The sequence below is a fragment of the Anabrus simplex genome, chromosome 4 (assembly GCF_040414725.1).
Source record: "Anabrus simplex isolate iqAnaSimp1 chromosome 4, ASM4041472v1, whole genome shotgun sequence".
Lineage (NCBI taxonomy): Eukaryota > Metazoa > Arthropoda > Insecta > Orthoptera > Tettigoniidae > Anabrus > Anabrus simplex.
This window is the reverse complement of record NC_090268.1, coordinates 214,373,486-214,397,547: the sequence shown is the minus strand read 5'-3', so window position 1 is coordinate 214,397,547 and position 24,062 is coordinate 214,373,486. Positions and strand designations below refer to the sequence as shown.

General features: G+C 36.8%; 1 protein-coding gene across 2 annotated transcripts in view; it reads left to right on the top strand.

The window, feature by feature from the left end:
- Positions 1-24,062, top strand: part of LOC136872577 (ATPase WRNIP1) — a 135,170-nt gene that overhangs the window by 28,156 nt on the left and 82,952 nt on the right. For both annotated transcript variants that reach the window (XR_010859956.2, XM_067146379.2), the window contains exon 5: positions 14,435-14,597. Coding sequence is in view for 1 of the 2 variants with exons in the window: in XM_067146379.2 (XP_067002480.2) it covers positions 14,435-14,597 (163 nt within the window). In the remaining variant the exon portion in view is untranslated. The remainder of the gene's footprint in view (positions 1-14,434; positions 14,598-24,062) is intronic.

The following is a 24,062-nucleotide window of genomic DNA, read 5'->3' as shown; positions in this document are numbered from 1 at the left end:
CTGACTTTAATAATTTCGGCATTAATTCATGTAACATACTTTTATTGTCCGTGGTTTCATTAAGATTCTGTTGCTTATTGTACGTCTGGTCTAAATAGATGTATATACTTTCTAATTCGTTCAACATTCTCCCTTTTTGTATGTTTCTAATTATCCCTAAGTCTTTCTCTATGGATTCAAATCTGTGACCAGTCTCCCTCATATGCAAACTTATCGCTGAGTATTTCCTATGTTTATTCGCGTTAACATGTCTCATGTATCTTGTCATAAAACTTCCCCCAGTCTGTCCAACATATGAAAAATTACACTGAGTACATTTGAGTCTGTATACTCCCAATCCCAAATAACGATTTTTATCATAATTAACTTTTTTATGATTAAAAGAATATGTACTGGTTAGTATTAGTAGTTCTAAAAGCTATATTAAAATTATGTTTTTTGAAAACGTTAGTGATCTGGTGTATAGCTGGATTGTTAAAAGTGAATGTAGCATACCCAGTTTTTCTGGTTTTGTCTGGTATCAGATTCGTAGATAACTTGTTCTTAATTTTATTGATCAGTTTGTTAATCATTCTATTTTGAAACCATTTTGTTTAGCGAGGTACCTAATATAATTTAATTCTTTCTTCAAATTCTTGGGAGATAGAGGGATTCTAAATGCTCTATAAATCAGACTGTGAAAAGATGCTTGTTTATATGAATTCGGGTGTAAAGAAAAATTGTTTATAGTTGTCAATGATTGTATCGGTTTTCTAAATATTTGGAAATCAAAAGTGTTAACCTTACGCGTAACTATTATATCTAGAAAATTCAATGAGTTATCGACTTCGTCCTCTTTCGTGAATTTCAAATTAGGTTCGATTTCATTTAATTTATTTAAGATTTCTTGACTATTAGTGACATCCTTGTTTCTGATTACAAATGTATCATCTACATATCTCAACCATAAATCAATTCCTTTAATTTTTGCTATTATTTCATTGTGTTCAATTGAATCCATAAATATGTCGGCAAGGATGCCCGATATTGGGTCACCCATTGGTAATCCATTCTCTTTATAAATATTATTGTTAAAAGAAAAGTAATTATTGTCTAATATGAAATTTAACAATCTAGTGAATTCTTCTACTTCCATTTTACTAAGATTACTGTGTTTACAAATATTATCATGAATGATATTAACAGTTTTATCTGTCGGAATATTCGGGAACATATTCACTACCTCATACGAACACATCATCTGGTTTGGACGCACGCCAAATTTAAGCAAAATGTCACACAAGTCAATGGAATTTCTTAATGGTTGTTTATTATTAAAAGTGTAATGTCTTTTCAAAAAATTATGAATGTATTTGGAGACCTTATACGTGGGAGAATATCGGCAATTGATAATCGGACGAATCAGAATATCTTTTTTATGTATTTTGGGCAAAGCTCTAGTTTCCGGGAGCCTAGGATTCATATTGACAAGTTTTAATTGTTCTTGTTCTTTATGGATTCAATTGAACACAATGAAATAATAGCAAAAATTAAAGGAATTGATTTATGGTTGAGATATGTAGATGATACATTTGTAATCATAAACAAAGATGTCACTAATAGTCAAGAAATCTTAAATAAATTAAATGAAATCGAACCTAATTTGAAATTCACGAAAGAGGACGAAGTCGATAACTCATTGAATTTTCTAGATATAACAGTTACGCGTAAGGTTAACACTTTTGATTTCCAAATATTTAGAAAACCGATACAATCATCGACAACTATAAACAATTTTTCTTTACACCCAAATTCATATAAACAAGCATCTTTTCACAGTCTGATTTATAGAGCACTTAGAATCCCTCTATCTCCCAAGAATTTGAAGAAAGAATTAAATTATATTAGGTACCTCGCTAAACAAAATGGTTTCAAAATAGAATGATTAACAAATTGATCATTAAAATTAAGAACAAGTTATCTACGAATCTGATACCAGACAAAACCAAAAAAACTGAGTATGCTACATTCACTTTTAACAATCCAGCTATACACCAGATTACTAACGTTTTCAAAAAACATAATTTTAATATAGCTTTTAGTACTACTAATACTAACCAGTCCATATTCTTTAATCATAAAAAAGTTAATTATGATAAAAATTGTTATTTGGGATCGGGAGTATACAGACTCAAATGTACTCAGTGTAATTTTTCATATGTTGGACAGACTGGGAGAAGTTTTATGACAAGATACATGGGACATGTTAACGCGAATAAACATAGGAAATACTCAGCGATGAGTTTGCATATGAGGGAGACTGGTCACAGATTTGAATCCATAGAGAAAGACTTAGCAATAATTAGAAACATACAAAAAGGGAGAATATTGAACGAATTAGAAAGTATGTACATCTATTTAGACCAGACGTACAATAAGCAACAGAATCTTAATGAAACCACAGACAATAAAAGTATGTTACATGAATTAATGCCGAAATTATTAAAGTCAGTTAGTTCGAATAAATTTAGGATACCTAATATATTTAATTCTTCAAACTCTAATACTCCCCCATACCTACAGATATTAAGCCTACTTCCAGCAATACGGTTGACTCCGGCCCTTTGTCAGCCTCGTCACAATTGACTCCACCCATCCTCTCCTCCCTTCCACACTCCCCTATTCCTTCCCCTCCGAGTTCACTGCCGCCTCTGCAGCACAGTTACTACACCAGACTCAGAGCCAACAGACGGGCAGCAACCAACACAACAGTAGATAACAAATAACAACTTCCACTAACATGTAAGTCCTCATCTGTTTCAATTTATGTAATCCGAATTCTCTCCTTACGTTCAACTTCTTATTTCTTCTTTTCCTTCTCTTATAGAAAACATTATTTCTGCATCTACTGACATTTCCTGGCAAGGTTCTAGCCAATTGTATTACCTACCGGTGCTAAGGGCCACTTACAATTTTTCAACGGATGCTTCTGTCTCACTTTATGCTGACGAATTTCATCAGCGGCCTTGGAAAGATTGTATTTATGACAATCATGCTTATGCTTGTGTTCACGCCCTCATGTCGATGGCTTTATATTATTACCACTTTGGTTTTCCACTAATATTTTAAATGAACTGTTTTTAATTAGAATTTTAATGGAAGAAGTTTTAGTCTCCGACAAGATTATAGTTTAATCATAGACAGTTTTCCATTAGCATCTTTATATATTGTATCATTTTTCACATTTTTATGTTCTGAATTTTAATAACTGGCTAAACTTTTAGCTTTCACTTTCAATATTAGTTGTATTCTTGATGATTGTTTTTTTAGGCTGAAGATGCCCTTAATTGAGGGCGAAACATGTCCCATTTAACTAAGAGTCTATTTATGTAACCACTATAAGTGAAAATAAAAGTATTGAATAGGTGGAACAAATTAAAACACCTTTATTGTTGTTGAACATACCACTTAGTCGAGCAGCTCGTCTCCTTTCTCCCAAGTCTTCCCAGTCCAAACTTTGCAACATTTTTGTAACGCTACTCTTTTGTCGGAAATCGCCCAGAACAAATCAAGCTGCTTTCCTTTGGATATTTTCCGGTTCCTGAATCAAGTAATCCTGGCGAGGGTCCCATACACTGGAACCATACTCTCGTTGGGGTCTCACCAGAGACAAATATGCTCTCTCCTTTACATCCTTACTAGAACCCCTAAATACCCTCATAACTATGTCCAGAGTTCTATACCCTTTATTTACAATCATATTTATGTGATTACCCCAATGAAGATCTTTCCTTATATTAATGCCTAGGTATTTACAATGATTCCCAAAGTAATTAAAACTCAGAGTAGTTTTCCTATTTGTGAAACTCACAACCTGACTTTTATCCGCGTTTGTCATCATACCATTGTCTACTGTCCATCTCACAACATTATCGAGGTCATTTTGCAGTTGCTTACAATCTTGTAACTTATTTATTACTCTGTACAGAATAACATCATCTGCGAAAAGCCTTATCTCTGATTCCACTACTTTACATATATCATTGATATATATAAGAAAATATAAAGGTCCAATAATACTGCCTTGCAGAATTCCTCTCTTAATTATTATAGGGACAGATAAAGCTTCACCTACTCTAATTCTCTGAGTTCTATTTTCTAGAAACAGAGCCACCCATTCAGTCACCCTTTTGTCAAGTCCAATTGCACTAATTTTTGCCAGTAGTCTCGCATGATGTACGCTATCAAATGCCTTAGACAGGTCAATCGTGATTCAGTCCAATTGACCTCCTGAATCCAGGATATCTGCTATATCTTGCTGGAATCCTGCAAGTTGGGCTTCAGTGGAATAACCTTTCCTAAACCCAAACTGCTTCTATCAAACCAGTTATTAATTTTGCAAACACGTCTTATATCAGAAAGAATGCTTTCCCAAAGCTTACATACAATGCATGTCAAACTGACTGGCTTGTAATTTGCAGCTTTATGTCTATCACCCTTTCCTTTATATACAGGGGCTACTATAGCAACTCTTCATTCATTTGGTAAAGTTCCCTCATGCAAACAATAATCAAACAAATACTTCAGATATGCTACTATATCCCAACCCATTATCTTTAGTATATCCCCCAAAACCTTATCAATTCCAGCTGCTTTTCTATTTTTCAACTTTTGTATCTTACTGTAAATGTCATTGCTGCCATAGGTAAATTATAATACTTCTTTAGTATTACTCACCTCCTCTATCTGAACATTATCCTTGTAACCAACAATCTGTACATACTGCTGACTGAATACTTCTGCCTTTTGAAGATCGTCGCATACACACTCCCCTTGTTCATTAATGATTCCTGGAATGTCCTTCTTGGACCCTGTTTCTGCCTTAAAGGACCTATACACACCGGGCGAGTTGGCCGTGCGCGTAGAGGCGCGCGGCTGTGAGCTTGCATCCGGGAGATAGTAGGTTCGATTCCCACTATCGGCAGCCCTGAAAATGGTTTTCCGTTGTTTCCCATTTTCACACCAGGCAAATGCTGGGGCTGTACCTTAAGGCCACGGCCGCTTCCTTCCAACTCCTAGGCCTTTCCTATCCCATCGTCGCCATAAGACCTATCTGTGTCGGTGCGACGTAAAGGCCATAGCAAAAAAAAGACCTATACATACTCGTAGATTTTTCACTAAAATTTGTATGGCCACCAATTATGCTTGCATTATTTTATCCTTAGCTGCCTTCTTTGCTAGATTCAATTTTCTGGTAAGTTCCTTCAATTTCTCCTTACTTCCACAGACATTTCTAACTCTATTTCTTTCCAACCTGCACCTCCTTCTTAGTCTCTTTACTTCCCTGTTATAATATAGTGGATCTTTACCATTCCTTACCACCTTTAAAAGTACAAACCTATTTTCACATTCCTCAAGAATTGCTTTAAACCCATCCCAGAGTCTGTTTACATTTTTATTTACCGTTTTCCACCGATCATATTTACTTATTAAAAACTCCCTCATGCCTGTTTTATCAGTCATATGGTACTGCCTAATAGTCGTAATTTTAATCTCTTCCTTTCTTTCACATTTATTTTTAATTAACACAAAAACAGCTTCGTGATCACTAATACCATCTATTACTTCGGTTTCTCTATAGAGCTCATCTGGTTTACTAGCACCACATCTAGAATATTCTTCCCTCTAGTGGGTTCCATCACTTTCTGAATCAGGTGCCCTTCCCATATTAACTTATTTGCTATTTATAGGTCATGCTTCCTATTGTTCGCATTACTTTTCCAATTGACATTTGGTAAATTGAGATCACCCACTACAATCACGTTCCTTTCCTTAACGTTTCCCCCATAGCTGATTATCTTATCAAATAATTCTGAATCAGCATCTGCACTTCCCTTTCCTGGTCTGTAAACTCCAAAAACATCAAGTTGCCTATTATCTTTAGAGATGAGCCTTATCCCTAGAATTTCTTTTTTGTCATCTTTAACTTTTTCGTAGCTTACAAATTCTTCTTTCACCAGAATGAATACTCCCCCTCCTACCATTCCTATCCTATCTCTGCCATACACCCTCCAGTTCCGTGAGAAAATTTCTGCATCCATTATATCATTTCTCAGCCATAATTCAACTTCTATTACAATATCTGGTAAGTATATATCTATTGAATTACTTAATTCTATTCCTTTCTTTACAATACTTCTACAGTTGAGCACTAACAGTTTTATGTCATCCCTACTTGATTTCCAGTTCCCTGTTCCCTTAACACCACTCCCTAGGCCACCCTGTTTCCCTGAATGTGCCTCCCTATAACCCGTCTAAACAAATTTCCTAACTTATATGTACCACTGCGGTTTAAGTGAAGGCCATCTGAGCGCAGATCCCTATCTCCTACCCACCAATTAGGATCTAGAAATTTCACTCTCCACTCTCTCCCTTGACTTGCCACTGCATTCCAGTCCCCCATCACAATTAGATTCTCATCACCTTTTACATATTGTGTTAAATCTTCTATCTCTTCATATGTTCTTTTGATTTCTTCATCATCCGCTGAGCTAGTAGGCATATAGACCTGCACTATTGTGGTGGGCATTGGTTTGGTGTCTATCTTGACGACAATAATTCTTTCACTATGCTGGTCATAGTAGCTTACCCACTGCCCCATTTTCTTATTCATTATTAAACCAACTCCTGCATTTCCTCTGTTTGATTTTTGATGATCGCTCCCTGGAGATCTGAATGGGGGACTAGTTTACCTCTGGAATATTTTACCTGGTAGGAAGCCATCATCAGTACATTATTCATACAGAGAGAACTGCATGTCCTCAGGAGTTAGTTACGGCTGTAGTTTCCTGTTGCTTTCAGCCGTGTAGCGGTATCAACGCTGCAAAGCCATGTTGAGTATTATTACAAGGCCATATCAGTCAGTCATCCAGACTGCCGCCCTTGCAACTTCCGAAAGGCTGTTACCCCCCTTTCGATGAACCATTCCTTAGTCTGGTCTCTCAACAGATACCCATCCGATATGGTTGCACCTGCAGCTCGGTTATCTGCTTCATTGGGACACGTAAGCCTCCCCACCGCGGCAAGGACACATGGTTCGCAGGGAAGGCAGTCACATACATGATTGAAAAAAAATGTGCATGATTCACTGTAAAAAATATTTTGAATCCAATTGAACTATCTCCAATGGGAGACAGTTTTCAAACAATGTTTCATAATGAATTAATTCACATTCACAGACAAGGCCTACATTAAAACATGATTATATTTAAGGGAATCATCATTTTTTCATTTTCATTTCCCCTTGTCCATTTCTGCGAGGTTGGGGGTGTTGATGACATTTCTTCACCATTGCCTCTCCTTCTGCCTCCTCTTCAGTAATAATTACGATTATTGTATTCCAGTCCAGTCTTCTTTTTCACACCGTTCTTGACAGAGTCTGGCCATCTTGCTCTGGGTCTCCCTCTTGCCTTCTTTCCGTGTATCTTTAGCCTCCAAGACTTATTTTGGTATACTTCCCTCCTCCATCCTCATAACATGTCCAGACCATCTCAATTTATTCTTATCCATCCTGTCACTCAGTTTTTCTACCTCTAACTCTTTTCTGACTTCATCATTTCTTACTCTGTCTCTCCTTGTCTTCCCCATCATCCTCCTCAGGAACTTCATCACCAAAGCCATGCAAATGCATGTTTTTAAATAACCTGGTTACAGTTCTCAAACTTTGCAAATATTCCTCTTATTGCTTAACAGTTCTAAATAACCATTCTTTTTTATGTGCATGCTTGCATGTTTTGGCCTTTTAAGGAGAAATTTCATGCATAATGCATATTTTGAAGATATTGGATTTAATAAGAACGTATGAACATTTAATATTGCATAATATGACTTTTCTTCTGACTATGGCGCGTATATAATGTTAACTTGCATGATAGTGACAACCAAAGTTAGTACATATGGTAAAGGTCCTATAATCCAATTAACCAAGCACTTTATCTGTTGTATGATTAAACATTGACGTAAGACGGAAGGCCTCACGTCGATCTCTGTAATTATTTTCTCTTTTTGCCATTTTCTTTACGTCGCAGCGACACAGATAGGCCTTATAGCGACGATGGAATAGGAAAGGCCTAGGATTGGGAAGGAAGCGGCCGTGGCCTTAATTAAGGTACAGCCCCAGCATTTGCCTGGTGTGAAAATGGGGAAACCATGGAAAACCATTTTCAGGGCTGCCGACAGTGGGATTTCAACCCATTATTTCCCGAATGCAAGCTCACAGCTGTGCGCTGCTAACTGCACAGCCAACCCACCCGGTCTGTAATTCTTAGGGATAAGGTGTCCCAGTTATACATTGCTATAAATTGAACCGTAAATTGTGCATTACTGATTCACCACTAATTTTTTTTGCCTTTGTTAGATGAACAAAACAAAACTTTTTTTTTTTTTTTTTGCAAGTTTCTTTACGTTGCACCAACACATAGGTCACACCTTGTGTCACGACAATAGATTTTAGAATTAAATAAATGTGATTACTTGATTCTTTCTTGTTGCTGACAGTACTAAAAGAAAAAAGTGAGAAAATCATTGCCAGACAGCAACACATGGTTCTAATGAGTTATAGGGGCATGGTGCATCTCATATATTATCTCTTTGCCCGGCTCCATGGCTAATTGGTTAGCATACTGGCCTTTGGTCACATGGGACCCGGGTTTGAATCCCATTATTATTATTATTATTATTATTATTATTATTATTATTATTATTATTATTATTATTATTATTATTATTATTAATTTCCCACTTGCACCCTTCTGCTGATCTTATCAAACCTTACATTATTTGACTTCCCATATATTTTAAGCATTCAACAACCTCAAGGTTTTGTCCCCTGATACTAACAATTCATTTTCCTTGTCTTTCTCCTCTTGTCATCACCGCTTATTTGCTCTTCTCCATACTGATTTTCAAACCATATTTGCATATTGCTGCTAATTCTAAACAAAGGGAGCCTCCGTGGCTCAGACGGCAGCGCGTCGGCCTCTCACCGCTGGATACCGTGGTTCAAATCCCGGTCACTCCATGTGAGATTTGTGCTGGACAAAGCGGAGGTGGGACAGGTTTTTCTCCGGGTACTCCGGTTTTCCCTGTCATCTTTCATTCCAGCAACACTCTCCATTCTCATTTCATTGCATCTATCATTCATTAATAAATCACTTTGGGAGTGGCGACCCCATCGTACATCGTGCTTCATTCATTACATCCCTGACCCGGTCAATGACTGGATAACAGGTTGTAGGTTTTCATTTTTCTAAACAAAGGGTAATGGTACCTTAAATACTGGAGGTACTGGAGTAGCCAAACTACAAGCAGAAATGTATCTGTGCTCTGGCAAAGATATTTCATTCATGTTGAGGTCAGGAAGATGTGGTTGTGCTGCCTCATTATACAAGGCAAATGGGTTAATCTTGTGCTCATTAACTACGAGATCTACTGAAACACAGGAGCATGGCTTTCATTTTAAAAATCCCATGTGCATTGGGGTGGGGCATTCAAACTGCAGCCACCTTGTTGAGAAACAGGTGAAGATTTCACGTAGTCATCGTTCTCTTCAGGAAAAAGATGAAGGCTAAAATAAATCATTATGGTAGGCAGGATGACAGAATTTAGAAAGAACGGCTGAACAAAATATGAAATTACAATTTGAAGGAAAAGAGATGAGAGGTACAGATTGGTGAACTGGAAAGTGATGAAAGAGGTATAGGAAACACATTACACACATAACAAATTCATCTTTTTATAAAAATAAATGTGTAATAGCCAGACCTCAGATTTTCTAGCCCTAAAAGATCAGTTTGAAGCACATAAAGTAGGCTCTTAAAAGTAACCAAATAGTCACATTAATAATAATAATAATAATAATCACACTGAAAAGATACCGACCATAATCCAGAAAAGGATAACTTTTTACACTCACCCCTTCAGATTGCCAGGAGAAAGAATCTGTAAACGTTTGTTATCCTACACTTCACAAGTCTCAAAACTATTCCTCCTTGGTTGGTGGAGATCGATAATGATCTTTTAAAAATATGGAATCACAGAAACAGACATAGAATAGCACACTCCATACAAAAGACATCACAAATTTCATCCTAATTTCAAAATCTAAATTTGTGCCAATTAGAAGATTTATCTTATTACTAAATGCCTGTTTGGCAAGCACTATTCGCCTTCTGATCTCTTTGATGCTCCTGTTATCATTGGTGATCAGACTGCCTAGATAAGGGGAACAGATGACTTGTTCCACTACCATGTCAGTAAGCTTGATGTTGGTGTGAATTTAGTCAGGATGTTTACTCACAACTAATACCTTGGTCGTCTTAACATTAAGTGTGAGTCTGACAATACTGATGACAATACAATCGGCATCTTGGACAACTCCTCCTCGGAGTCTGCTACAATTGCTGTGTCAACTGCATATCAAATGCATTGGATAATCTGTGGTGTAGGTTTAGATAATTTTGTCTTATAAACACCAAGTGTGTCGCTAGAGATTTTATACATGCTGTCATTGTATGAAATGGAGTATTGAATGGACTTTTTTATGACCTTCAAAAATCGGACTGTCCTTGCTGGGTTTGAACATCTGCAGAGGGAGCTGGAAAATCATGAAAGGGTAAAATGGAGAGTGGACACATTGCACATACAATTGTATTTTTTTTTATAAAAGGAAATAAATTATAACTGGTGCCTGCCTGGTGGCCGTTGATCATCAAGGCATCAAGTCTGTATGGTCTTACACCATGGTTAGCCAGTTCCAGTACCGTTGGTCGAAAAATATTTCACCATCAGAATGTTGACTGGCAGGGTAGGAGAGTTGGTGGTATACAATTTGTAATCACTAGATTGCGTGCCAAAAGCCTGGATTAAATTCCAAACCTCTCCGCAGTGTTCATATGGAATCAGGGCACATGACGCTGTTGATGCTATTCGACAGGAGTAGGCTATGTGCCAGCACCAGGTTTCACCCTCTCCTTTCCTACTATCATATGCTACGTCATTAATTTCACCTCAACACCCCTGATGAGGTTGACGTCAGGAAGGGCATCCGGTCATAAAAGCTCACTGAGAAGATTTCTCACTACATACTATTACATATGTTATAATTAGAGCCTGGATTTCCATGCACTATCAAATCTTAAAATATGCATGCATTCATGCACTATCATATAGCAAAACATGCACAATAAAGTGGAAAATATGCACTATCAAAATTCAGTTCATATGGTTACATTTTCGATTCCTTTTGAACCATTGTACGACAACTTTCTCCAAATTGTCTTCACTTAAGCTCATCTGTTTATCTGTCAGTACATTTTTAAACACAGAAAATAATATTTCTATGTCACAAGAAGTGACAGGTACATACTTAAATGAAGACATTTGGAACAAAGTGAGGTCAAATTGTACAAATTTTGCATTTTCACCATACAGTATATCTTTTATAAGCCTGATGAATTCAAAATCAGGGTTGAACCGGATGACTTTGTTCAGCATATCTCTAGCTGCTGCAGCTACTTCTCCGTGCGATGATCGCAGACACGTTTTTTTTTTTTTTGTTTTTTTTTTACAACTTGCTTTACGTCTGCACCGACACAGATGGGTCTTATGGCGACGCAGACACGTTTGAATGTCTTCAATAACAGCTAAAGATTCGAAGTTAAACAAACTAAGTTTGAGGTTACCTCTTTTCAAAAATTAATTTTACGTTTCCAAATAATATTATTGAGGAACATTTTAAAAAGTAAATTGATAAAAATCTGTTTTTCTGTGCCTGTGCATATATAATTGTAAGCTATTTTTTTCTGAAGGTTGTTCGATCTGGGATATAATGTATACTTCTCTAATAACTATTTCAGTACGGGGTTTGCCAGTTTCTCAAGAGGTATATTCGTCCCCAGTGGAGCATCATATAAATCCATAAAAATGCTTTGGGCCTGGCATAGCTGGTGTTGTGGTAATAAATGTTGGGACACATTCCATTTTGGTTTCCTTTCGTTGTTTCATTTTTGCAGTGTGTGAAACGGAACTTATATGTAGATAAACTTAAAACTTTTTTGAACATTTAATCTGCAAACGAAACATGTGTCCTTCTTTTTACGTGTGCATTTTCCAGAAATAGTAAAATTTAAATAAAGTGGGTCACTGCCTAGTATAAATATTTGAAAGAAAATAAACTATTGAAATGGCATATGTCTTTTAGTGCCAGGTGTGTCCTAGGACATGTTCGGCTCGCCAGGTGCAGGTCTTTTGATTTGACGCCTGTAGGCGATCTGCGCGTCGTGATGAGGTTGAAATGATGACGAAGACGACACATACACCCAGCCCCCGTGCAAACGAAATTAACCAATCATGGTTAAAATTCCCGACCCTGCCGAGAATCCACCCCGGGGCCCCTGTGACCAAAGGCCAGCACGCTGACCATTTAGCCATGAAGCCGGACAATAAACTATTAAAGATAAGTAAAAGAAAAGACGGGTACTTGTAGTTTATTGTGATTGTTACAATAAAGATGCATCGCCATCCGTTCTTAGGAATTCCTTTCCTTCAATCCATTTGACACGAGGTCTCTTCTTGCACTTTTAACAGGCAGCATGACAACACCACTTCACACACAGTCCAACACAAAACTGCAATTTGCAGCGTGCATGAGTCTACTTCCCAAACTGCCTTCTTCCTCTCAATCATTTTGGCCTGATACGTGTGACAAGTGAGAGTTCCAGGTAGGGAATGCCAGGATAACAACAAAAGAGGGTTCGGTACAAAATCAAGGTTTGTAAGTCACTATCTCAGTAACGCGGCGTCACAGAAATGTGATACAAGTTTTGTTTTGTTCGTCTAATATAGATGAAAAACATGAGCCGTCATTTAGTAATGCACAATTTACGGTTCAATTTATAGCAATTTATACTGGGATACCTTATTTCTAAGAATTACAGTGGTCAGCACCAGGCCTTCCTGCTTACGTGAACGTTTCTCAAGCAACAGATAAGAAAGTGCTTGGCTAATTGGATTATAGGATTCATACAGTATGTACTAACATTGGTTGTCAGGTAGGATGCCATGAATACATTCTAATTCTATCCGTCTCTCTATAACAGACATATAACGCGGTAAAACGGTCCCAACTTCTGCAAACCAACATTCATAAAAGACACTATCATGCAACTTAACATTACATATGCGCCAAAGTCGGAAGAAAAGTCATGTTATGCAATATAAACGTCCAAATATTCGCTATTAAATCCAAAATATTCAAAATATGCATTATGCATGCATTTTTTGCTAAAAAGGCCAAAACATGAAAACATGCACGGAAAAGGAGTGGTTGTTTGGAATCGTTAAGTCATAAAACGAATATTTGCAAAATTTGAGAAGTGTAACTAGATTATTTAAAAACATGCATTTGCATGGAAATCCGGGGTCTAGTTATAATATTGTAGGTGTTGGACAGACTGAAAAGCAGACATTAACTGAGTCAACACTGGAAAGTATGGCTTCATTTTGAACAAATCTAATGAGAAGCAAGAGAACCTCAGGTCAGGCTGTATGAGGATGTACCTGTGGCAAATCAGAGTACATTTAAGTGACATTGTAGCGATTGAGAAAACTAGATCAGGATTTATTGATTGTACCGTTTGCTCTGAACCTGATAAAGATTAGGCGGTCAATCAAGAAAAGTAGATCTGCGAGCCAATAGAACTATTTTAAGATCTTTTATGCCCTCAACAATGTTACAGTTACAGGGCTGCTGGTAGGTTGTAGAGGGGCCATTCCACAAATGTTCTCTGACTTATGTGCAGGTTTCATAGTTAGTGCAGGAGACTGTCTTGTTAACTCTGAAAGGCTTCCTTTTCCTTTTATGAAATTATTTATACAATACCCTTTAATTTTTATTATTTTTGGATCAATCTTGATGCAGCGATTCATTTTTTTGAGTACCTAAATTTATGTACAGTATTACGGATGCAAAGACTTGGGGAAAGTATACCCAGCACTTCGTCATAATGGCAAATCATAAAATGGGAAGCAATTAAATGTATATTAAAACAAAAGAAGTAAATTGTAGATGTTGCCACAGTACAGAGGAATAGTTATGTTAGATAAAAGGTAAAGCTTATCCACCATTTTCCCACAAATTTACAAGTCCGACTTAGGATGCCAGAGGGCTAAGAAGTCAAACATTCTTATCAGCCTCAGTCCCATACTGCAGATAATGCGTGGCAATTATGGAGCCCTGTGACTTCTCGAATTGTGTTTCTCAACTCGGTCTTTGTGTCTGTTCCAAAGACTTCGGAGTAAACCTCTACTTTGCTTGGCCTCTGTTAGTTTTGTTTAATCTTAAGGGTCTTACCTCCTTGTCAGAGACCGTAACTACTCATAAGCTCTCCTGTTTCAGATTACTGATAGATGAGGCAACTGTTCATTGGCTGGCAGAGATGTGTGATGGAGATGCACGTGTTGCTCTCAACAGTCTTCAGCTGGCGATCCAGTCCAAAGTTAATAGCTGCAGTTCAGAAAGGACAGTCATTACTCTGCAAGATATCCAAGATGGAGTCAAGGTACAAAAACTGTATTTGGGGCTGCAGGTGATGGGGTTTAGTGGGAAAGTACTATCATTGTCAGCCTAAAAGTTGAGGCTAGCTGCCCGAGGATAAGGTATTCTATGTCGTTTCATCTATTCGGTGGATTAGTGAATTACTCATTTAGCTATATTTGGGAAATATATTCTTGACATATACAATATATGAGGAAACTAATAATGAAATATTTTAAGTGCAGAAATAAACATCTCTTTATCTCATTGAAAGATTTCAGAAAAGCATATGATAGTATCCATAGATTCACACTTTTAAATATCCTCAAATTAAACAGTCTTTATCCCAAATTAATAAAAATCATCAAACTAACTTTAACCAACACAAATACCAAGGGGAGAAATGTCAAAAGATTTTATAGTAAGAAATTATCAACAAATATCTTGGAGAAGGGGGCCTCCGTGGCTCAGACGGCAGCGCGTCAGCCTCTCACCGCTGGATACCGTGGTTCAAATCCCGGTCACTCCACGTGAGGTTTGTGCTGGACAAAGCGGAGGCGGGACAGGTTTTTCTCCGGGTACTTCGGTTTTCCCTGTCATCTTTCATTTCAGCAACAGTCTCCATTCTCATTTCATAGCATTTATCAGTCATCAGTAAATCACTTTGGGAGTGGCGACCCCATCGTACTAACAGCCTATATATGCTTCATTCGTCACATCCCTGACCCGGTCAATGACTGGAAAACAGGTTGTAGGTTATCATTTTTTTTCATCTTGGAGATATCATCACACAAAACTTAAACGAGAAAGAAACATGGATAAATAGAACTAACAAAATGAAAAGAGCTCAATTTCTAACATGGGCAACGTATAATAAGAAATGGTTTTTGTAAAGAAGGAAGTTATACTTTCCAGTGTCGACATAGTAAAATGTAACGTAAAAACTTTCCAGTCTGTCAAACACACAATTTAAATATAAATTATAACACTATAAACATACCTGTAAAAAATACACACATTATACAAAGAATCACATGTTTCGTTCTACAAGAACATCCTCAGATTCTATCAAATCACTTAAAACATGGGTATATATGTACAGTATTGTTTACACACGTAAACTTGTCATTGATAGAGAGTTAGGTGCAAATATGAACTAGTATTGACAAATATTGATTTACAAGTATTAATATAATGAAAAAACTTCTGTACTTGTCTAGACTGCTGATGCTATATCTGTTGTCTCCAAACACTATTTCAAAACTGTGATCATCGAGAGGCAAACGGAAAGTTTTGGGCATAGTATACTGTTCACAGAGAGCGGAGGGGTAAGAAGGGGCAGAGCCAGTGGAGCGTTGTGGAACCTCCTTTCATCACTGTATTTTATGTAATGATTTTAGGTTAAATACTGTGTAAAGTATGGAATTGAAATAGAGAGTATCTATTAGATGTTATTTTTATGATAAACCATACTCTAAAGTGCTAATTTAAATAGTAAGTGTTGGTAATAAGAAATGCCTGTCGGTAGATACTAAGATCCAACACTATAAAACCATAACTCTCCCGAAAGCCACTTACACTTGTTAAATCCTGCTCCAAATTGAAAAAAAAAGAACTGATCAGCTGTTTAAAACTGAAAGAAGAATCATCAGAACTTGCATAAATAAAAAAATAGCAGGTTGAAGGAATGTGGAGAATCCTTCCTAATGAAATTTCTATAAAGAGATTGACCCAGTCACCAGCACAATGAAGTAGGAGAGAGTCTTATATTTGTTTCACGTCTTGTGACTGCCGGGAAACTGGATTTTTTGACAACTAGAGATAAAAAATCTAGGAAAGGAGGAGGGAGGACAATGGATCCACGAAATTCAGCAAAATCTCACAGCAGTTGGAGTTGAGATAGCAAATGCGGAGAACAAAAATAAAATTAACAACCTTCTTAAGACTCACAAATTTTCAACAGAAATGATGCAGAGAAGGACCATAGTGATTTCAGACGAATTGAGGAAATTACAATCAGAACAAATGAAAAAGTACTGGGCAGATCACAAGAACCAAACAGTACAACCTTCAAAGAGAGAGTGGTCCAATGTGGCCAGTGAAGTTAATAATAATATGCATTGTTTGTTTGCTATTTTTGACATAATTAAATACGTAAAAAGGGCAACCTGCACTCTTCGCATTGCATTGCATAGGATGCGTGATCTACATTTCACTTATACCTGGCGGTAGGTATAAAACATGACACAGTTTTATGGAGATAATGATAAAGGAAGATAACCTCGGAAAAAAATCGCTGCCTGAGGATCGCCAGGCTCCTTTTGGAACCACTTCAAGGAGTGACAGTGTGCAAGCCAGTGGTGGTAGGATGGTGAGCTGATGGGCTTCTACCGGGAGGAATCTCGAAGAAATTACAGTCTCCGAAGCCAAGGAACACAGTGTTGCGCAACACCTCATGACAACAACCACTGAAGGTGCTTTTGCAGAAGATGCAACCACCAAAGTGCGAAAAGTTTGTACTTAAATGAAATGGGAAAATTCTGTGAGGGCTTACTATAGAGTTACCAGGTTGGAAAAGGACATGACAGATTATCAACAGAGGCTATACATAGTTTTTAAATCATAGTATCCAAACACACAGGTCTAAAAACAACGAATAACAGATCAAAGACGTGCAATTGTCATTAAGAACTTCATACCAGAAACAGTTCTTAGTAAGATTCAACAGGAAATTGAAACTGAGCTAATGGATCCCTTGGAACCTTCAATTATGAAAGAATTGCAAATGGAATGAACAGACACACACCCTACACCAACACCATGGGCCCACAAAATCTCCAAGAAACTGAAGTTTACAAATACCAACAAAATGCAGAAAATGAACAGCAAACTGAAACAGAAGATGAATTCCAAAGAGCACTTATTGAGTTTGAAGGTACAGATCCCACACTCAGGCTTATACTACCCAGCCAGAATCAAACCAAGTAATTCACACAAATAATTGAAACACTGAATACAAACGTTCTACTAACATACTTAGAAACATAAGACATTCCTCCAGGTACACACTTCAATCTACTATGCTGCATTGGCAGCAATCGGAGCAAATGGGAGAAAAGAGAGATCTGCAAGTAGATCAATGAACCGAATACCTAGAGAACCACCATGGCAGCACTGGCCAAAATCACGAATTGAAGGCCTAGAACAGAACATCAATAGACTAAGTACACCAGTGGTCATCGAAGTTCTTGGCTTTGCAGTCGCATAAGGAAAATATTGAATACTAAAAACCATTTTACTAAAGATGCAGAAAACTCTCTCATTACTGAACACCTAGACACAACCGAGCAAAAACTGACTGCGTTTGTTAAACGTTGTCCCCGTTTTCTATCATCAAGGTAATCTGCCCTAGACTAGTCAGCCGCTCCCAGGCGTGTTCAGTTCGAACTACGAAAAATAACTTAAATATTTCATCCTGAATTTGATGGGGAACATATACCTGATATGGACAAGACGAGATCAACTAATAGCTATAAATCATACAAGGCAAGGCATGACGTCAGTTTAGAGGAAAACGTGTTTATTAAAATAAACAAGAAAATACGAAAGATAGCAAAAATCGTCAAATGTGACAAAAAAATGACTTTGATCTTTCTCACTGTTTATAGAGTTCATCTGAGGATCAAAAATATATTACATTTTAACAAGTGCATGCCCGACACACATACATAACATTTAGCAAGAAAATCCCTAAACTTTAGCACTTTAACACTGTGGCCTGCATGCTCACATTATGCTTCTGGCTGGTTTGTTAATTCTTTCCACTTTAGATGAGTATTTTTCCTTTCCTGCACACTTAACATTGCAGTGGGAGTCCCTAACCTTAATGAAAAGACATGTTTTAATGCGCTTTGGGGTGAAAATAACTAATCTAACTGTACACAATAAAGCAACACTAAGTGGTAAAACATCCTACCGATATATACCCCTCGATAATGAGTTTACCATGAACACCAAAAAAATGTGGATTGGAATCACACCCCAATAAAAACCACTTAATTTGCACAATATACACACATCAAAAAACAAACATGTCATATTTTCCAGGCATCACCAAAAGAAACCTTCAACATTTATGCAATTCTCACTCGCACACAGCCTCGATGGAAAATATTAATGAGATGAATTTTACACTTTGAGCAATCACTTCCCATTCAACATAGGTTCTTAAAATAGATTACATGACACAAAACTAATCATCTGGTGGACCTTACAACGTCACGCATAAATCAGCATGGTTAGCTGAAATAAATTACATGACACAAAATTCAAGAAAATAATAGAATAGGCTTTTACCTTCAAAACATAACTCAACATTGGTCTCTGAAAAAGATTACATGACACAAAAGAATCCTCAGCGCGGTCATATCATAAAAGACAAGTCAAAACTGAGTGTTGCGATATAAAAGTCTCGTCTACAGCATCAACCGTAGGGACATGGACAAACTCCAATGAAATCAACACAAATGAGGCCGCTAAAATAAAACTCTTCTCGGTAGAAACACACATGCTCCTCACCTACCACACGGCGGAATGACTCAAAAGCGGAGATTCAGTCTCCCAAAATATGCAGCAAATGCTAAGGGTACAACCCTTAACACATGCTGCTCACAAGTTTATAATTTAGGCCATGATAGATGTTTTTTTTAAACTGTTTAGATCTTTGTAGTGCACCATCCTGAGGGGGTTTCTTTCTTGCACCATATTGGGCGACCTATCAATTGCTCCGGCTATTTTCCCCTCAACCATCAATCACTTCTAAAGATCATTAAACGGATCAGTGCATTTAATAAAAATGATGCTATGTGTCGGTAGCTATGCTCGCTTCTAATATTCATTGTATAAACAGTTACCGCATCATAGAATTTAAGCGATATCGTGATCTTCATTTTTCTTATTACATTTATTGATATGATAATCCTTTAATTGCCACGCGACACCTCTCAGGGATAATTAAATTGCTTATGCGAACCATACTATTTTTACGTGAGATCAACTGAGACACCACGTTTCCTTCTCAATAAATAACCATCGATACCATTCGTCCTCCAGAATCAATATCACGTTTTCCAAGTCCAATCATTCGAAGAAAAGAAAAGAAAAAAATAAATAAAATATTTTTTAAATGAATTAATTCAAAATAATTTATATCCTAATGATATTAGCCTATCTCCTAAAATAATAACATCTAAATTGGATAATCTATAATTTATTTCATGATTCTAGAATCATAAAAGAAAATCTGATAATATTTATCAACATCAATTATCTTCCTCCTCTCTAAAAAAAATAAATTAAATTTAATCTATCTTCGATCTGATTCAACTATTCTTCTTGCATCAATTATGCGCATCACAAAAATAAAGGATAAATTCTCTTAATTACATAAATCGAAAGTACATATTCTATCTGTTGAAAACGTAGTACAACATTTTTGGGTTAAAAATAAATCTAAGTCCCTAAGCCTTAGTAATCTTCATAATAAATATGTTAAATCTAAGTCCATCAGTTCTTGTTTCTTTCTTTAAAAAAAAAAAATTCTTATTTTCATCATTATCAAATTGATATCCTGTCAATAGCACGCGTATCTTCCGATGTTATAACGTTAGCAATCGCAAGTAAGTCCCAAATATATATCAGCTCAAACTAGCTATTTCAAATATATATAGTTCATTAAATGAGAAATATTGGTCACCTTGACCATGTCATTTGGTTAAAATATTCAAATAACATCTTAAAATTAAATGTAGGTATCGTGTAAAGAATAATTATTAATCGTAGTTCAAATAGAAATTATACCTAACATGATTTATGGTTTTACCAATATCCAATCAGATATCAAAAATTCCGTAGGAATGCATTTGGTAACCTATTTTATCTAATTGTGGTAGAGATTTAAATTATGAAATTGTTCTATGAATTAAATACATTCTCAACACCAAAGTTTCAAATAATATTCAATACAACGTTGATATATTCTCTATGAAGACAACAAGTTTCCCTTCTTTTATTTCTTATTTGGATATTTAATCTGAAGACAGTTTACGGTAACCCATATACGAGATCTACGATGTATTTCATTGTATTCGTGTACCACTAACCCAATATATCTCGCATTACCATATTAATATCTTGCCGCATGTGTCAAACATCACCATTGGCCAGTAATACGCCGTATTTACCGCCAAAATTATCCATAAGCATATCTATCTCTCCATTTATCAATATTAATTACCATAATATATCATTATTCATTCCCACAAACATATCTCAGCGAATAATTATTCGTAAATCCACATCAACATGCCACTCAAATCGTAACTTCCCTACGTAAACATTTATCATTTCCAACAAGACGGCAAATCATCTTAACATCTCATTAATGTACTGCAACGGTACACTTTTGGGTTAGATTTCATATATAATACACTTAAACATGTTAACCTGAAAATGAAACACATATATAAACTAAACAAGTTAATGTTTACTCACATGTCATCGCGTCATAACAGCAATCAGATATTAGTTACTCAGAAATCAACTACCTTCTTTAAAAATATTAAATCTGGGATACGTCTCTTTGTATACGTTGCTTCAATTCCTTAATGGTTGAAAATCATACTCTAAATCTCTCCTTGTTCAATCATAAACATTCCTATATTATGACATTGATTGTAAACTCTGGAAGAAATACCTACTCCCATAATAATAAATCAACAAGGACAATCTCATTGCAAAGATGGCAACGACTTAGATTTTATGACGAAGAACTACGTAAAAACAACATACCAATGTTCACTACAAATATATGAATACTACACCTACTGCACATTAATTTCAAGATAATAAAGTAATTCTTTGGAACTAAGCTTGCGATCGCTGACGTTAGATGACTGGCTTTGGCTTCGATGTTGTCATCTTAGGACTGCGTAGATCGTCTCCAACATCCGTTACGTCACCATCATGTTGTGGTTTTGGGACCTGGGATAGTAGAAACAACTGGGCGGTCTACGTCGGAAAGTCGGCTCCACCTCCGATTTAGCCTCTTATGTTGTAGTCGTCAGTCATATGTGAAAGAAACATTTCCAAAATGGCAATTAATTTCACGTCCATACTCTTGAGAATGAGAATCTAGTTTATATCTCTGATTCAGGTTATTAAGACAGTAATTCAATATTAACTCCTTGCGACAGTTTAACAGGTAAAAATGATCAAGTTAGCTTTCTAAAAATTTCTTTTGTCCAGCTTATCAACCTATAATGCGTTAAACTCGACTTGATTAATTTGTAACGGCCTTCGGTCTATACTCCGACTACTGTCCGGATATTTTTCAACTTGCTCTGATTTTCCATCACGATATTTATTCAGATATAGGTGTAATTCAAATATTTCTTCGCTGTGCAGGTTCTTCAGCCCGTAATAACAGCAATATCTCCCTTCTTCTTTACTGAGGATTATTTTTTTCTCGTGGATAAATTTACGTAGTTTTTGCATAACCGTTTTTTTATTGTTCACCTACTTCTTCTTTTTTAACAATTTTAAAAACCTTCTATTATTTTTGTCACGGCCGCATGGATCCTTTATAACTTTCCGTCTCACTCCGTGATATAGGCATACTTATTTCGCCGTCACGTGCATGGCCTCCTTGATTTTTTACGTTCGTATTATATATATATTCTGAAATCACGGCCTATTTCGCTTAATATATGCGTTCTTTTCAGATGTATGGCCCAATTACGTAATCTTCGCGATCTCATTACTGTGCATGGCAAACTTTTAATGTCGCATGACAACCTTTATTCCGTTATCAGGACGATGAAAACGGTACAGTAGACTTACTCTAATATTGGAAGTGTCACTCTTTCCTTACATTTATCGGGAGTAGTCTCTCAGCCTTTGCTTTGGCTCTCCGTCTGGTGTTATACTGATGTGTGTAAGTTGGAACAAGTTCGCTATTGCAGCAAGGTGGGGAGGTAGGGGTAGAAGGAGTGTCCTCAACGTCCATGTTGCTTGCTGTTTCCTAAAGGCGGGTACTCACTAGGAGGCTGAAACATGCAACGCAAAGGTTGCTGCAGACTTGTATAATGTGTACGTTCGTCAAACCTTAATGCGAACACCAGTAGTTCCGCAGCGTTCGTTGTGACACATGCAACAATGTCGTCCAGTATACTCGTCACAAGTGCTGTGTTTATTTTGCTGCATTACCTATAAGCATACCCGTCATTGGTGGCAAGTTGACTTTTACAAAGGTAAAGCTAATTCCAATTTGCTTCTGGGTTTGAAATCGCAAGAAATAAGTGGATATTTTAAGAATTTCACGCATATATCACTGACCGATTTTGAGTATTTATTAAATTTGGTTGAACCGAAAATAAAAACAAGGGAAATTTTGAAAAGCTATATCTGTTCAAGATAAATTGGTATGTACTTTGAGATTATTAGCCACTGGTGACAGCTTCACCACCTTGCAGTATCTCTTCAGAATATCCAAGCAAGTTTTTTTTTTTTTTTTCTATTTGGTTTACGTCGCACCGACACAGATAGGTCTTATGGAGTCGATGGGATTGGAAATGGCTAGAACTGGGAAGGAAGCGGCCGTGGCCTTAATTGAGGTACAGCCCCAGCATTTGCCTGGCATGAAAATGAGAAACCACGGGAAACCATCTTCAAGGCTGCTGACAGTGGGGTTCGAACCCACTATCTCCCAGATACAAGTACGGCCAACTCGCCCGGTAGTCATAAGTAAATTTGTACCACAAGTGTGTCTAGCTATCATCAGCAAATTAAAAGATCACAGAGAGGTAAGATTCGTTTAATTTTATTTCATTTCATTAAACTTTTTTGTTTTTTTTTGTTTTTGTATGAGACGTCATTGATATTGAAATCATTTGGCACTTCACTGAAGGGTCCCATAATAATGTAGAATTGCGATATAATTCTATTAAATTTAGACAGGATTCCTCAGTCCACTCCATGACCTCTGCGCGCCCTGACTAAAAAATATGCCTGGAACACGTCAACGAACACACTGCGCGCTGCTTTGTGTTCGCCGGAATACCGACAACCAGATGGATCACAGTGCGCCTCACTGTGAATGGTTGCAGCAACAAAGCTCAAGGCGTACTCATTAGAAAAATATGGTTGCAGCAACCGTTGCGTTGCATGTTGCAGCCTCCTAGTGAGTACCCGCCTTAAGGGCAGGGGGATTTCAACTGACAATCAGGGGATCCAAGTTCCTTTATGCAGATCTTTGTAATGTCGTGTTTCCATCCTAATATCTTCAGGTAAATTAAAATGTGCTCGTAAAGGGGATTCTTATGTTCGAAGGCATCGTTCAGAATTTTATCCTTCTTTATGAGCTGGTCTAAATAAATATGGATGTTTTCAAGATTCTTCATTAGTTTACCTTTGTTCAATCTATTTATGATTG